Source organism: Dicentrarchus labrax, unplaced genomic scaffold (genome assembly GCF_905237075.1).
Source record: "Dicentrarchus labrax unplaced genomic scaffold, dlabrax2021, whole genome shotgun sequence".
In the NCBI taxonomy this organism is placed as follows: Eukaryota; Metazoa; Chordata; class Actinopteri; family Moronidae; genus Dicentrarchus; species Dicentrarchus labrax.
In genome coordinates, this window is record NW_026136718.1 from 6490265 (window position 1) to 6508326 (window position 18062).

The window sequence follows — 18062 nt, forward strand, 5'->3', positions numbered from 1 at the left end:
TAATTTCTGAATAATTACCTACATTTTGACAAAGTTTCCTGGAAATAACCATTTAATTTGGTACTAATTAGAGGAAAAATAGAGAAAGTTTTCACTTGGTACACTTGGTCTTCTAATTCTTTCCAGGAAGCTCCAAGAAACCTAGGAATCAGACACATGACCTGAATAGGTGGTATGTTTTGGTCATAAATGAGAAAAGGTTAATAACTCTAAAGTTGAAAACAAAAAAACTACTTCTACTAGCATTTAGTATTTTATGTTACTACAGCCAGGTGTGACCTCACATAAACTTACCAACAACCCGTTGGCTCTGCTGCAGCACACTGTGACTGATTAACTAGAGCAACTGTGAGAGGGAGTGAGAGAAACAGAAAGATGCTGTTTGTGTGGAAGAGAAACACTATGTCTGTAAAACAGGGGGACGAGTGTGTTAATGTGTGTGAAATATGACACTTGTTCACACTGATGACGTCGTTTATGCAGGAAAAGACATAGTATACAAGGAACACAGCACCCTCTAGGTGCTGCTAACAGGGTTTCACAAACTTGCTATATAAGACACTGGTAATGAAGGTAATCCTCAGTGTAAATATGCTTTTAATTTGCTATTATGTACTTTAGTCAGCTGTCTGCAATCTCTGTTTGGGATATGTTATACAGGTGTACTTTCTGAAATGTTGCTGACCTCTATTTAGTAGCTGAGAAGTTTCATAAACTATATTCAAACATCAAACTGGCAGATCATTCTTAGAATTAAAACTTAACTTCAATGATTTCTTTACGCTTTACTATGATTGTAGTTCCATTGTATTTGCAGCATCAGTTGTTAAAAGTTTTTAGGTTTGTAATGGAGCAAATAACACTCTATGTATGGAAACATCACTGAGTACTTTTAAACTTGTTAGCATTGTATCCTGGTTTAGCATGTAGACCCATAATCTGGTATAAAATGTGTATTCAATGCATTCAAATCAACTTTACATTTAAAATCTCACACTGGGAAGATATTGATATATGATAAGCATTTAGCTCACAGCCTCCGAGTCACTAGGGCTGCTGTTGTTGTTGTTGTTGACTGTTGTTCATCCTTCAAATGAAATGTGGTTGACTGCGCTTGTGCTTCTACTGTATTTGTAACCGCTGTGGTTTAGAACTATGATTGTGTTTACTGATTATGTCTTTATTTTGGTTCATAAAGTGGAATCTTTTTAGTCATTAGGGTCAGCAGATGCTTCACCATCCCAGACAAGAAGCTGTGTGTCTCTGAAAAACCACATTAGACAGATCAATAGAGAAAAACCTGCAGTAAAGTAAATAATATTCATATTTAAATGTTATTATATCATATTCACATTCATACACATTCCCACAACACAAAAAAAGAATAATCATTGCCGGTCATCAGTCAGTTTCAGTAAATCTCAATAAAGACTTTTATTTTTTTTTGTACCAAAATAGGCAGTTAGAGCAGGGATAAATATTATAATATGTTAGATATAGATCCATCTCTGTAATAGATTCTTTGCATCGGTGCTTTACTCTAACAGACAGTGGCATGGTCCCCTGGCTAAAACACACAGCCAGAGTCTTACAGAGAGTCCAGTTCTGTCAACTGACGACACCACGGGTTCACTGGATTCATAGAGGATTACAGACGGAAAGTAATAATTTATCTGAACATTCTGTGAGGAAATATTAAAGCTTTCAAAACACATGTGGTCAAAACTACTTATTATTTGGGTTTTAAGAGCTACTCTGTTGACAGAACGGCCATTCTGCATGTCTCTGGTCTCCAGTCAGCATGGAGGAGTCGCCTCGGGGGTTGAAGGTGGAGATGGGAAGTGGATGGCTGACAAGGTCCATATAGGGGCTGTGTTACCAAAAGCATCTTGGTATTTCAAGTGTTCTGCTTCACAACAGAGATTATTGTCATGTTTCGGGTTAGCCCCATTTGTGACTTCACTCTCTTTTATAGCTCTGTTTTTGGTGTCCATCTCCTGAGGGAAATATCTGGCTCTTTAGCTGCTAAACGCTCAACTATGTTCACCAGGGAGTCTCTAACTGTGTCTGTCTGCCATTTGCAGCTAAGCAGGTCATGTACAGTGGGGTTTTAGAGCTTTTTTTTACAGAAACGATGCTATGAGAGCAGTGAGAGTGACCCAGAACAGTAACGCTGCAGCCAGACAGATAAACAATGAACTGAAACTCGCTGTGAAGCTCTGAGGGGAGCTGCAGATTCAGATGATTATTCTCTGTAAATTCATCACTAAGAGCAACCCCTTTCACATTGTCACATTGTTTTCACATTGTCATTTGACACGTTACTATTATAAAAATATTGATTATAGTTGCTTTAAGGGACAAGCCAAATCGTTATTTTTTACCTCCTACCCCAGCAGAGGGTTGTGTCACCAAATATATTTTTGTGATCTCACAGATGTCGACTATAAAATGTTTGCCCGATGCTAAACCAACATTAAAATGGTTTATTTCCACAGACTGTGACGGATGTCTTTGTAAACAATCAAAAGTTACATTCACTGCTGTTCTTGCCAAAACTGCCTTTCAGCGGCGTAGTGTGAAACCAATGGCAAGATGTGAATAATGCTGCCCGTGGATGCCCTCATGCTCATGCACTATAAATAAAACATTGCTCCATAGCACGATTAAAGCTACTAAAACTATTTAACACAACATGTAAATTGGCCTGATAAAAACAGTGAAACAGCTGCAGTGCCAGAAGAAAAGTTGTTTTCAAGCTAGGTTTCAACCTCTGTCTGTGCTCTACACCATACAACATAGTGAGCATTTTATCTATTTTCTTTTATGTGTTCAGTAGGAGTAAAGTTTAATATATTTTGTGACGTGTGTTCACTTGTTGTTAAGAGAGTTAGCTTCTCCTTAGTCTCTGCCACATTACGAGCAGCAGAGACTCTGGAAAAACCGCTGCAGAGAACAGATGTGCAAAGAGAGGGTCACACGACTGACAAAGCCAGCATCAAAAGGCTACTTGTACATTAAAGTTGCCTGTTGTAGCACCTATAGAACTGGAAACAGTGCTTCAGAATAAAATATTGTTATGGAAATTCACTGTTTTAAAGTCTGTGGTCAAGTCCACTGTGGAGGCCACGGCAGTGGTGGATTTAGACGTTGGTTAAACATTTTATCTTTCTGGGCAGAGTGTTGACATCTATGGGATGATTTAAATACCCTTGAAGATACAACCCATTGCTGGATAACAGGTAAAAATGTAACACTTTGATTGTCCACCGTGTGCCCGTATCATGGAGTAACCTATGGAGTGCAGAGGTCACAAATGGTGCTATAGTTTCAGGTGTTATTTATGCACACTGGGACTGAAAGCTCAAACCTATAACTGCAGACACCTGCTGCCAGAAGAGCTAATGCAGTTGACTAGTTAGTGCTGACAGACTGATGTCTTTAACTACGCAACAATAGCAAGACGTACAGCAAATGAGAAAACTGCAAAAACCAAAAAGTGTTCCCTGACCTCTTTATCTCTTTCAAACCAGCATAGTCACCACCGACAGCAGAAAGAAAAGTGAGTGTATCACACATCCAAATACCGGAAACACTGGGATGGTATCATTCCTGTCACGCTAAGATGCTTTTAAGAAACCAGCCGTCATTAGTGCAACTACAGTAAGAAGGAAAGTTATAACGATGATGCTGATGATTATGATCGTGATGATACTGTTGATGAAGAAGATGATACACAGTTTAATGCTGGAGTGCTCAACCAATGTCACACTGTGAATGTGGAGAAGGGGAGGAGGAGAGAGATAAAGGCATGAGACAGAGAGGGGGAGGAGGAAGGGGAGGCAGAGAAGCCCTTGTGGGATGGAGATGGGTATTAATCTTTTTAAATTTGAGGATCTGGGCCTGTATTTACCAAATTGTAAGCAAAAATCCTTCACTTTTACTCAGACTAGCCTTAAAAATGAAAGCTATTGATCAAATACTTCAAATTTTAATGTTTTAGAGGAACATATTGGGTCATAGCTGAAGCAATATGTTAAATTCAAAACAGGTTATTTGTATGTTAGTAGAAGATTTAATAGGATTTTATACCACCTTTTCTTCTTTGTGTGTTGATCAGGGTGCAAACAACAACAGTGAAGCTGTCGTTGGTTTTGTTTGCACTCACTTTCCATACATCTTCATTATCTGCACATAGTACCTGTTATCTCTGGTGTAAGTTATCAACCAACAGCAGCATTTCTTTCCTGCTCCAGTTTGGTTTTTATCTGTATATTTATATATCATAAATATATCAGATTTCTTCTGGAGGATTTCATACTAATAAAATGAACTTTTTAAAAATTAAAATGACGTTTGATGTTTTTACAGAGCAAAATATTGCTGAGTGAAACGTAAGCATTTTTTAAAACAATGTTCAGCGAAGCCTTGCCTCTGATTGGCTGCTCCTACTCTGAGCATACGTGTCATTAATCATGATGTGATCACTTGAAAGCTGCTCTTAAAGTTTGATGTAAGCAGGAGTGACACGGTTGATAAATGCGTCCTAAGCAATTCTTTTTTTGGCTACTGAGGTTGTTCTTAATAATTGTCAGAAATTTGACAAATATGGACCCAGGCTTTCAAATGGGCTCTAAAACAATTATGAGGGCTATTTACTCAATTTATTTTTGGCCCAGAGTACCCCATACTTTATCTATTTTAAAGCAATCTTTAATTAAATTTGCTATTTAACCTTTGAATTTCTGGTTGTTAATATCAAGTGTCTTATGCTTAGGATTATTTTCTTGCTACATCTCTAAACAGTAATTGTACTATAGTTCCATTTTGGCCCTTGACACCAAAATGCTGGGGCGCATTATAAAAGTTTTCACCTCATATTCAAAGTTTGTAGACAGTCTGAAGAGGAAAAAGAGGAGGAAGCGATGGGATATGAGAGAAAGACAGAAAAAAGACAGGAAGGGGGAAAAGCTCTAAACAGGAGCAGTGCCATGAGGAAAGACAGACAGATAGACAGACAGACAGACAGGGAAGGAGATCAAGATTTTGTCCCAAAAACATGCTTTTAAAGCTACAGCGTGCAAAAGTCTGCCTCTTGGTGACAATATTATCATTACAAACCCATACATGAATGCATTACCCTTCGTTAATATGAAAACAACAACGACAACAACAATAAGAAGAACAATAATGAAATCAAATCAGATAATGGTACATGTCGCCTTGATTTGAACCACCTCCTTAAACATTAAGGAACCGAGCTGTAGGAAGATCCACCAATAGGCTGCTGGACAGACTTTAGCTCCTCCCACTTCGGGAAGTAGCAGTCCCAGATAGTCCCAGCCTCATCCGACTGTATGTGCTTGTGTAAATGTGTGTGCGTGTGTGTGGGTGTGTGTGTATACTGTAGTGGTGTGTGTGTGTGTGTGTAAGAAAGAGAGAGAGAAAGGAAGCAGGCTGATAATAGAAAATTGAGAGAAGTATGAAGTGTTGAAAGAGTGATGTGTGTGATCATGTAGTATGTGTGTGTTTATTCAGAGTCGCTCCTTGGTGGGCACCCAGATGTAAGGACCAGACTGCTCCTCAATGACCTGCTTCACCTGCGAATACACTTCCTCTAGAGACGAGCCCTGGACTATAGCTGCAGACAGACAGACAGACAGACAGACAGACAGACAGACAGACAGACAGACAGAAAGAGAGAGATTGATATCCAAAAGATTTCCACCAAAGAGCATTTACTAAAACATATTACCAGTGTGTGTGTGTGTGTGTGCAAACAGGAACTATAATTAAAATCTCCATTAAAGGAGGAGTAACCTTTAAAGGTCAACGTCCGTGTATTTGAGTGTGTTCATTTGGATTTAACACATGGCCTACTACATGGAGTACAGCCATGTTTAAACCAAACATAAAGTCTTGTGTGTGAGGATGTAATGTACCACTTTTTTTTGTGGACGACTTGTTGTTCACTTTACATAAAACAGTTACACGTAGGGACATTGCAATCTTTGTTTTAATGCTTTTGTTAAAGGAATGTTTCAGCATTTTGGGAACTACAATTATTCTTTCTTGCCCACAGTTAGGTGAGAGGATCGATACTACTCGAATGTCTGTGAGCTACAGCAGGGAGGTGGGTTAATCACATGCCTACCGACACCTCAAAAACTCACTAATTAACACGTGACATCATGTTTGCTTACTCGGTAGACAAAATAATGTAAAATGTTTTGTAAAGTTTTAGAAGAAGTTATCCAAAAAATCTGATGAAAGTTTAAAAAAAAAAGGATTTTTGAGACAGCCAGGCTAACTGTGTCCCCCTGCTTTCAGTATTTATCCTATATAGGGGGGGTTAATTTTTTCTTTTTTCAATTTTTTAAAAAAAGCATATGCATAAGAGTGGTATCAATCTTATCTCACTCTTGGAAAGAAGGAAAGAAAGAAAGCTCACTTCCCAAGATGTCAAACCATTTCTTTAGTATTTGGTGGCCTATTCTCTCTGACTCTTTCTTGGTGCTGAGCTGTTAAATTCCCAGACTGTCTATCATGGAAAACTGACTGTGACTCCTGTTCCAATGTGAAGTCGTCACAGAAAATTCACAGATCATTAATGAGTTCGGACGCATGTGGGAAGGAAACAGCAGCTCGTGTTTATGTGTGTCTGTGTGGCAGTAACTAACCGGTAAAGTACTCAGTGAACTCCTGCTCCAGTTTGACGGCTCGGTCGAAGGTCTTCCTCGCCTGCTCCTCGGTGAAACGCTTGTTCATCTCTCTGCAGAGGCAGACAAGAGATTCAATATATCAAGGTACAGAACAAGAATGTAAAACCTCATTTTCATGACACTAAACCCTCAGCAACCTCTCTGGACAGCAGTCAAATGCGTGATGATAATTTACTTTTATTACACCAACACACTGTGGTCTTTATCGTTCATCATCATCGTCTTCCCTCTACCATGTTTTTATCTTCTAGTTCTTTTTTCTGTCTTGCCTTTGATTGGCCTTAGTGCCAGGTTGTTATATTGTCTTCTTGTTATCCTGTTTTTTGCTTTGTTTGTCTAACACTTTATAAACTCTGTTTTTAAAGGTGCTATATAAATTAGGGCTGCACAATTAATCGGATATTAATCGCGATCACGATTTTTTGGCTTACCAAAATTAAATGAATGTGATCGTCTACGACATTGCGTTTAAAATGTGTGCTCAATTCAGTTTCAGAAAACTCTACTGCATATCAAATCAAACTTCTTAAACTAACAGCCAGCCACCACGGGGGATCGAGATGTTACAGTTTCACTGTTGGGGAGCTGTCCAGTTGCTGCACGCACACCCTGCAGCTGCAGCCTGGATACTTTTATTGTGTGATTGTGTGAAATATTGATCAAAATAATTGTGATTATCATTTTGGCCATAATCCTGCAGCCCTAATATAAGTACAGTTATTATAATTATTAGTATTATTATAACTCTTGACTCCAACTATTGTTGTACTATATTGGAAGATAATAAGAGAATTTCATAGGTACATAACGGGAAGCAGGAAAAAACACTGGGATTGTTTAGCTCAAATACACAATGTTTTGATAATAATAATAAACCTTATTTAAATAGCATTTTTCTTAACACTATTACAGAGCGCTGTACAAAGGAAGAACATTAAAACAAAGCAAGGTAGATAAAATGACAATAAGGAACATGAGTATTGAATTAATAGAACTAGGCTATAGCGTGAATAAGAACAAATAAATAAGAATAAAAACATTACAAATAAAAATCTATCTCAATAAGATATTCTCAAAAGCTTGCACAAAAAGAAAAGTTTTAAGAAGAGATTTATATGTTATGATGGTGCTATTAATATTTACTTACAGGATGTTGTCGACATTGCGTGGTCTAATGAAGATAGCGATAGGATGTAGGCCTGCCATGTGGAGACGCTTTATCGCGTTTCCTGATACATCCAGTATACAGTGTTTACCCTGGGAGAGAGACAGAGAGTTGTTTCTGCTTCCTGTCTCCTTGTATTCATCCTTGTAGTCTCATTCTCTCTCTATGAACTTACCTTGTCAGCGACTTCTTTGACAGACTGTATGCTGGTTCCATACAGATGGTTGTTATACTGTCCAGCCTCTATGAACTTGTGTTCCTGGATCTCTCGCTCCATGAGCTCTCTGGAGGACATGAAGTGATAATCTCTGCCGTCCACCTCGTAGTCTCGTCGTGGCCGCGTTGTATCTGAGGATCATAGATTTTTACACAGATTAATTTTCACTGTATTGCTCATTTTTCATGTGCTGTTTTATAATGCGTGAATGTTTCTAAAACTAGCTTAGGCTTTAAATGTTATGGTATTTAGTAGATGCTATATACTTGTATCCTATGTCTCACTCTATATCCAAGTACATCTTATTTATTTACTACAAATATACTGCAGAAAAAAAACAAACTAATAGTCGATATGATTAAATCAAGATGGTAGTCTGACATCTGACTTCTTAGAAGATTGGGTAAAAGAAACTTTTAAGGCAAAATATGTTTGAGGATTTAAACTTGAAAGAAACTATAAAACATGATAGACTGATTTAATTTATTCATTGATTTTATCTTTTACTTTCTTTCTGGTTCCTGTTTTAATAGCTTTCATTTTCAAACTGTCTAAGAACAGTGAGAAAGGGTAAAAGTACAGAAGCTGTTCATCTCCAGTTAATATGTTGGTGCTTAGCTGAAAAGCTAAAGATGCTAAACATCAACCTCCTGTGAGATATTTTAGTTTTTTATAATGTGTCTGCAAACTTTAGTATTATTTTAGGGGTCGCTGAAGTTCATCACAAAGTTAAGACACTCACGTGGGACGCAGGAGCAAAACTTGTCAGGGAACTCGGAGATGAGATCATCGTTGACCCGATCTTTCATTGGTCCGAGCACGATGACTGGCCGTGTGTAATTAACTGGAATATGACAAAGAGAACCAGGTTGATAAACGCACACAAAGACACACAGTAAGTTGAGTTAAGCAAAAGCCAAAATGTGAAAATAAAAACTAATTAAGCCTTAAACATTTCTCCTTGTATTTTTGTATATATTAACCAAAAGTCAAATGACCCAGAATAAAAGACAATCAAACTATAAGGAGTTAATATTCAAACAATTCATCAGGTGGACGGAAACACAACTTCAAATAAATGTTAATATTGCTTCATGTCTGCCAGATGTGTAAACTGACATGTGGTTGCTTACATGTTATCCTTAAAAATTGTATAAGGTGATAATATGTCAGTGTTGTGTTTAGAGCTGGTTTCTGTTGCCCCCAAGTGGCCAAAACATCAAATAATGCAGGTTCAAGGTTGTGAAAAATAATCCAACAGTCTGAGATTATTTTATATATTCTTTATCAGCTTGACCCGATTCTTCTTCAGTGGGCTTTAACTTCTAAACTGGTTAGTTTTCTGTATAAAAACTGAAGGTACATTTGCACAAATGAACTGAAGAGTTTTACTTTATACATGAAAAAGAGGTATTTTGTGTATATGCTGTTGACTGACTTCAGTAATCAAACTTCCCAAGACTGAATAATATAAAAAGAAAACAAATGAACCTTGATAAAATAAAATAAAAGGATGCTGTGAAGTTGAGCACTAACCTTCCTGCTGCATGACAGGTTGGTATGTGAGGAGGGTCTCCTCCTGGCCAGCTGATTGGACAAACAGAAATGATGGACACATTTAGATGCGCAGTGGATGGGATTATTGACAACAAAACACACTCTAACCCTTTTCTACTTCTGGACTAAACTTCTTCAACAGCTCTGGAAGAAGATAAAGGTATCTTGCCCACACACACACACGCACACACACACAAAGACAAACACACACACACACACACACACACACACACACACACACACACACACACAAACACTCACATGCACATAAGAACACAATAATCACAACACAGAAATAGACATGTGCATGTATGCATGACAAACCTACAAGCGCACACAGAGAAACACACAGACAAACCAGCAGCAACATAAAGTGGCTGAGGTTTCAAAATAAAATATAAACTGAATAAGAACAAGCAAAGAAGGGAGAGAGAGAGAGAGAGAGAGAGAGAGAGAGAGAGAGAGAGAGAAAGAGAAAGAGAGAGAGGAGGGTCTAGACTTACAGGAACAACTTTCACTATCGCTGGTGCCAGAGGTTACCAGCTCTGGAAGGACAAGACAGGTCAGAGTCAGCAACACACACACATACAAACACATAAAAACAGACAAACATACACAGACTTACATCCTTTGTATGTCGCTCGCCCAATGACAAACATTCATATTTATAACAGAAACCATCAGCCACGCAGTAACATCTCATCCATTTTCTATATTCACTTATCCCATTCTATCTCAGCCAGCATGCATCATACAATACCTACAAAACCTACAGGACACAGTCAGAGGGATGTGGACACCTGATCACTACAGCCTCCAAAAGACAAAATAATTAACTGCTTCCTTTAAAATGTCTACTTTATTACATTAGGAAAGACACAACAAAGTCCAGAGGTTTCATCTGACAAACTGGCTTTGAAATATTCTATTTTCCTTGTGTACATAAAGTGGAAAGACTTAAGCGTTTTAGTATTGCACCTCCAAAAAGTTGATATAATATGTCATTTTACTTGAACTGAGCTGTGCTATTGCTGCTTTTACATAAATAAATTAGTTTTTTGTATTCTATTATAGAGTTTTTCTGAAAGTTACCACTTTGAATATTAACACAGCTTCTGGTTGCTGGATTCAAACTGTATGAATTCAAACTTTTCAGTCCTTCACCATACATCCTCCTCCTCCTCCTCCTCCTCCTCCTCCTCCATGGTGAAGGACGATCTTAGAGGTAAGATAAGGCTGGAGGTGAACGGTGCAGTAGTGTGAGTCCAGTTTGCTAAGGAGCTGACGTTACATATACTGACCAGCAGGTGTCACTGATGGAGAGAACACCTACCTTTATCATCCTGATCCTGCAGAGAGACAGGGAGAGAGAGAGCATTAATCATCATACTGTAGATGATCATAACAGTATCTTGACTGTTATCAGCAGAAGCCCTATTTGAAACCACTTGGGTTCTCCACACACACACACACACACACACACACACACACACACACACACACACACACACAGTTTGAGTGAGCAAGACTAATTTGCAGTCTTTCTCAAAGCACGGAGCCAAGGGATATAGAGTGTGTGTGTGTGTGTGTGTGTGTGTGCGTGTGTGTGTGTGTGTGTGTGTGTGTGTGTGTGTGTGTGTGTGTGCGTGATAATTTTTAATTATCAGCTCTTCACCGTGCAGAGTTGCTGATTGCGGAGTTGCTGATTCACATAGTGTGAGGAAAACAGAGAGCGAGCCGACAACACAGTGATATCAATAGCCTGTGTTAGACTTGCGTGTCAGCTCACATCACCACGCTGTGTGAAGTGTGATTGAAGTCACGTCCTCGCCTCGCCTGTGAACTCAGACTGCACCTTTCTGAGTCACAAATATCAAAGGAACAAAAAGCTAGTTTATGTACTTTTAATTAGTCTTTAATTAATAGTGAATCTGCATAAACTTTTTCCTAGCAACACGAGGCGTGGCTGCGAGTTACTTAACTTATTGTCATATGAGCTCTTCTACTTGTAAATTTGTTGATTTAACTCCAAAGCAGTCAAATTGTTTCTTCAGAGTTCCTGTTGCTCTGTAGATGAAAGCTGACAAACAGAATGGTATTTTATCTAGAAAATCTAGAGCTAATTTAAGACCAAAGCATATTTCTGAATATTTTTATATATAATAATTTTTAATCGTATTATTTCATAGTCAACAAAGTGACTAATGTAATAAGAGAGAGCAATAACCAGAATCAGTACGACACTAACAGTTATTTACCTTTATCTCTAGGTCTCTCTATATTAGCTCGTTCAGACTTCTGATGCTCAAGTTAAGGTCACTACACTGGCATAATAAAATATTATATAATTTAAAAACTTCAAAAGTGTCATTGTACCTCCACTATACCTCCAGTCTGTAATGCCCCTCTGTACAGCTACAGCATTTGATCCAGGTTGACATTGTACAATAGACATCTCAGTTCTGCCGACTCAGCTTATTGTTCCGGGAACATGATAAAGGTGATTTAGCTACTGCGCTGAACGGGATGTATCTGAAGCAAACTTCCGAGAGACTTAACTCAACATTTAAAACTTTAAGATAAGTGATAAAAACACATCTCTGCCATTGGTCTTAATTTACTTTAAGAGCTGCTTTTAGATCTGCACTATATATTTTATGTTCTTTACTTTACACTATGCTATCTTATTCTGTTAGTGGCTTACATAAAACAGTAATCTACATATGAAATGTGCTTTACAAGCAACGTTGCCTTGCCTTTACCAAACTAATCAAATACACTTTATCTTCTGAATTAATTTCCCACATATTTAGTTGTCATGCTCTCATATTAAAAGACAGTTTAGATGAGAAATGACCCCTATTAATAAATCTGTGTGGAAGTATTGTTTCTGCTACTTTGTTAACATCACGGTTATATATCATTACTTGACAGGTGAAAAACACTTTCTTCAGCACGACACAAAGTCAAACCTCCTTCTGCGCCTGTTTTAACAGCACCTCAACACATTCTCATTCCAGTTGTCACCTGTGAGCTGGGGATCTATTATTAAGGGTTGCATATGGCGTTCATGTTTTATGTTGTTAGAAGTGTCTTGAGGGTGTGTTTTGAGACAACGCATAATGTTTTACTGCAAGAGAACAGTACTCACCCCGTGGCTATTTTAACGGTTCACCACTTTAATTATTTGATATTAATTTGCCAATATTTACTTATAAACACCTGTTTTTCAAGAATGTGTGAATGAGGGAATAAGAGCACACTCTTAAAAAAGATGTAATCTGTTTAATCTGTCACCAACAACCTTTAGTCTTAATGTCATGGATGAAAAAGGAAAACTTGGACCTAATTTTAAGGTTTAAAAACCAGGTTGCTACTCACCGATCTGTCCTGAGACCTCGTCACTCTGACTGTCTTTAACCGCGACCTCTCCTTCTTCTCTGCCCTGTGAGATGTAAGGACAGGAAAAAAAAATACATGAAGAGAAGCACTGAGAGAGGACAGAAACAACACAAACAACTGAGTATAGATAGAAGCAAATACAAAGAAATGTAGCTGGCTGAATTTACTCCCTATCCCCTCTGTTTGAATCTGTGTTTATGTGTCGGTTTGTCAGGCACATCAGACATTATTTATTGCTTCATTGCATTCATTGTTAGTTTCATTAGTCAGATTACTGTGCTCTAGGCCTGTGAAACACAACAGTAAACAATAGGGGTGTAACCAGGCGAATGTGAACCCTATTTGCAGAGAGATTTTTCCTTCGGATCTCCTCTTATAGCTGGAAGACCAATCACAGAATAATGATCTTAAAACATTTGGCAACGTTTAAACTGCAGAACTACTTTGATCTCACAGTCAGTGTGTCAGATCTTTTCATATTTAAAAGGTAATTTTGCAGCTTACTACATTTGGATCTGTCTATAAGGAGCACTACGAGGTCTCTAATATCCAGATATGATGTAACTCAACAGTAAAGAACAGATAGCTCGTAAATATCCACTAATCCGAATGGGTTGTTCTTACTTTATAACAGATGCAAAGGGTTGAGAGAGTGAGACAGGACCAAAATACTTCTGCCATATGGTAGAAAAGACATTCTCTCTGCTTGCTCCTGCTAAGGAGACAGTTTTGTCTGCTAAGTTTAAATTTAGATTTGTCACTTCCTGTGCAGGGCCATTTCCTGCTGGTGATCATATTCAACACCAGAATTTCAAATAAGGTGAATCTCCAGTGTCACAGTTCAGGGACCTGTTTCTCTGCTGGAGCCCCATTTTATAATTTAGGCTGACAAGCCAGATGCGCTTTTAGACAAAGTCATTATGCATTATGTAGCTTTTAGCCTCCAAATGTCTGTAAACGGCCAAACAACAGTCACTGCAAACAGACCAGCAGCCTCGAGGTCCACAGCAGAAATTACAGCAATAACTAATGTAACGATGTTCGACGGCAGGCAATTGTTTGGTTTTAATCCCTGATGGAAGGCTTTAAAACACAACAATACCTTCATGTTTACCACACTACATTGGCAAATAAATTGTTTCTCCTTTCCTTTCACTCCTGAGTTTCTATAGTCACCTCCTCTTTCTCTTCTTTTTTCTTCATGCCAAATAACATGAATACAATTTCAAAGCAAAAAGCAGTGGTTATTTTACTGAAGAGGAAGAGGAAGAGGGGAGGGGGAGGAGAAGGGCGCAGGAGGAGAAAGGTGGAGAGGTGTGGGAAAGGAGGAGGGAAGGGGACGAGAGGAGAGGGGAGAAGAGAGGATGAGGACCAGGTGAGGCGAAGAGGAAAAGAAGAGGGAAGAGAGAAGGAGGAGAGGAGAGCAGACAGAGGAGGAGTAGAAGGAAAAGGAGAGCAGAACAGAAGCAGAAGAGGAGGAAGAGGAGGAGGAGAAGAGGAGAGGAGACGGTGGAGAAGTGGGGGAGAGGGGGGCCAGACATAACATGTGATATTAGAGGGCAGTAAAACGGCCAATAAAAATGGCGCTATTCTAATATCTTCTTTAATAACTTCATATATGGAAACCTCGGCTTGTGATAATTAGTTCAATTAGTCTTTTACCCTAACACAGTTATTCTATTACCCCAAATGCGTCAGTCTGTAACACCCCAAGTTCTCTCACAGAGCCTCTATTCTAACACCTCAGTCTATTAATACCCCACCGGCTAAACCCCTGTGTGACAATCTCTACATCCAACCCTCCCATGTTCCATTCCCATCCGCCATCGCTCACTCCCACTCATCTTGTTGCCTCCGATCCCTCTTATTCACATTTTAACACTCTCTCACTTTCTTTCCTTCCACTCCATCACTTTCCACATCCCTCCCTCCCTCCGTCCTCATCACCTCTCAGTGTCACGGACGGTAACAAGACTTGTTTCAAATGGTCTCCTCCCTCCCACCTCAAAAACCTATCAACATCTGTCTGTCACCTCCTCCACTGGGAAACAAGGGGGGGGTATTGCTCAGTTTCCATCACCACCTATATTCTGCAGATTCTACATAATGATGATGTCTGCAGTGTTATCAATGGTGGTGGAGGAAGTATTCAGAGCCTTTACTCAAGTACTAATAGCACACCGTAAAAATATTCTGTTACAAGCCTTAACTGTTACACCCTAAAAACCCTTTGAACTCTGACCTCCTGCGGCTGGGGATGACTCCAACTTCAGGGCAGTTTGGAGGCGGGGGGCTGAGGTGACGGGCGGGCCACCACTCCTCTTCGCCAGCGCTGCTTACATGGAGGATATCCCCGAAGTGAAACGGCAGGGCCTGATTGGGCGTGGTCAGATCTGACGCACTTCCGTCGTAGTCAAACAACGCTCTGCAGGCAGATGGAGAAATTTCATATTACACACATTTAGTCAAAAACACAATGATGGTGAGACAGTCCTGTCTGCTGGAGGGGGGAGAGACAGACATTTTGCATATCTTGAGCTATTATTTTTGCAAATTGCACAGTTTCTTCTTGATGTGAACAATTCAATTCAATTCAATTCAGTTTTATTTGTACAGTGCCAATTCATAACAGAAGTTATCTCTGGACACTTTTCAAATAGAGTAGGTCTAGACTGTACTCCTTTTAAAATTATTTACAGAGACCCAACGGTTCCCAATTGCACATTTTACATTTTACATATTTACTTTATTATAAAACATATTTACTTGTTTTGAACGTTTCTCTTGCTAGGCAAATATCAAATATTTCTGATTCTGGTTGTTGTATGAGTATGAAACCACCATACCGATTTTACAGTAAGAAATGTTATTGTTAATGCTATTCATGATACATTTCATATGCAATCAATCAATTTAGAAAAAATACAAAAAACCTTTGTCAGGATGCCATTTACATTTCTCACAACAACTACTGACAACGGCTTTACATGTGTAGTAAATGCTTCAAAATAAAGATCGGTTGTAGTAAATACGAGTGAAAACAGCTGAGGACCTCTTTCCTACACAATTAATTTATGACCTTGTCTGTGTGTACATGCCTCTGTGTGTGTGTGTGTGTGTGTGTGTGTGTGTGTGTGTGTGTGTGTGTGTGTGTGTGTGTGCGACTGTACACATGTGTCTGCGTACATGTCGGTCTGTTTGTGTGCATTTGTGTTTCACAGAGTTTCAAACCCATCCAGAGGGAAAAGACCCGGGAAAGTAGGCCAGCAATATGTGTGTGTGTTTGTGTGTGTGAGTGTGTGTGTGTGTCTGTGTGTGTGTGTGTGTGTGTGTGTGTGTGTGTGTGTGTGTGTGAGTGTGTGCAAAGGAAGTAGAGCTGAAATAACTGGCATCCCCTAAAGTCCCTACTGCCTTCATCAATAAAACAGAACATAGACAGAGAAGGAGAAACCAAGAGAGAAAATCAGACAGAGGTAGACGCAGAGAGCCCGACGTCAGAACAAAAACCACCTGCTCATGTTTTATTGATGTTTGATTAAAAATGAGAAAGGAACGACTTCCACACAGGTGGGCATTATATATTTAGCTGCTAAAATATGACTCTCCATCAGGCTGGACTCAAGACTAGACAGTAATAGAAATGTGATGTTATGACCAAAAGGTCGACAGTTCAGTTGGGATTTCACTGAGGTGGTACCCGACCTTTCAAAACTGCTGTAGTTAAACTTCTTCACTGTAAACATCAAACTGTACTGTGTGATCATTCCATCAAATGAAACTTCTAACTGATGTGTTAGCATGTAATCGCAGAAAACATCAAATTGAGTTTACATAAATGTTTGTTAGCAGTTTATTTTACAGGTATTTTATTTCATAATCATTTCTCAACAGTTTGCTGGAACAACTGATTTATTTTGGTTCTAATTACAGGAAAAAAAGTCCTCCAAATTACATCTTCTGAAAGACCTGTCGGTGCTCTCCAAAACTGTTACAACATAACATATTTTGCCACTCTACAACAGGAGCACTTCCTCCTTTGCTCCCCTTATACTACAGATGACAGAGGGCTTTAAGCACATGTTGTTTTGGGCTGAAAACTGACGCTCTCGTTCTTCTCGGAGGTCAGTCTTTAAAAGAGACAAAGTTATGAGACTTAAGTTAGCTGTGTTGAGTTTATTATTTGATTTGCTAGAAGAGAAACCACCTTGAAAGAACTACTCTTAAGAAATTATATAAGAATTTATAAGAAATTCAAATATTCCAAAATAGACATCAGACAGGAGGCGACAGTATGTAAAAGGTTACAGGATATCCTGAATATATGAAGTGCAGGGTTACATTTACATTAGGAGGTCCATACATGACAGAGCAGCTGTCAGATGCCCTTTACTTTCATTCCTTCCTTCAAATCAGTCATAGAGTAAAAAACTAACAGGAGCAATTTCATTAGTTCCACACATCCCAAATGATTTTACAGCTACAAGGTTAAAATGATTCATAGTGTGTGTCGTATAATTAAGGCCGCATCTATGTAAATGTAACTCTAAATCAATTACCTGTTCTCAGAATTACAGCCAGTTTAATTCCTGTGTGGGAACATCTGAAATCGAATTACTCGAGTGAAAGAACACAGTAATTACTGCAGTGTAATATTTTACACTGGCCGTATCCCAGAGTGTGTGTTAACCTGTGGAAATATACATGTGGTACAGTACTATATTGATGCTGTGTTTGCACAGCCAGCAGCAAAACTGTATTGCAATTTAATTTTGCCCTCAATATTGATTAAAGGTGTTTTTGCAATAATTTGAAATGTTTCTAAAATAGCACAATAAAAGGGTTCCAAGAAATACTGCAAACATCAGGTGCATGGCTGCATTTACATTAGTGGGTCCTCGCATACATACAATAAAGGTCAGCTGTCAGATGTGGGTGTATAAATAACCTTTCTTTCCTTCATAATGTCTCTTCACAAATAGTAAAAAAATAAGAGCAGCAA

At 38.7% G+C, this 18062-nt stretch overlaps 1 protein-coding gene across 1 annotated transcript in view; it reads right to left on the reverse strand.

The window, feature by feature from the left end:
- Positions 1-1405: 1405 nt before the first annotated feature.
- Positions 1406-18062, reverse strand: part of LOC127350463 (disks large homolog 1-like) — a 105363-nt gene continuing 88706 nt past the window's right edge. Inside the window, 10 exon segments of the mRNA XM_051377143.1 lie at positions 1406-5641; positions 6681-6772; positions 7870-7979; positions 8063-8235; positions 8847-8948; positions 9641-9691; positions 10165-10206; positions 10995-11010; positions 13043-13106; positions 15306-15488. Coding sequence (XP_051233103.1) covers positions 5535-5641; positions 6681-6772; positions 7870-7979; positions 8063-8235; positions 8847-8948; positions 9641-9691; positions 10165-10206; positions 10995-11010; positions 13043-13106; positions 15306-15488 — 940 coding nt within the window. The 3' untranslated portion in view covers positions 1406-5534.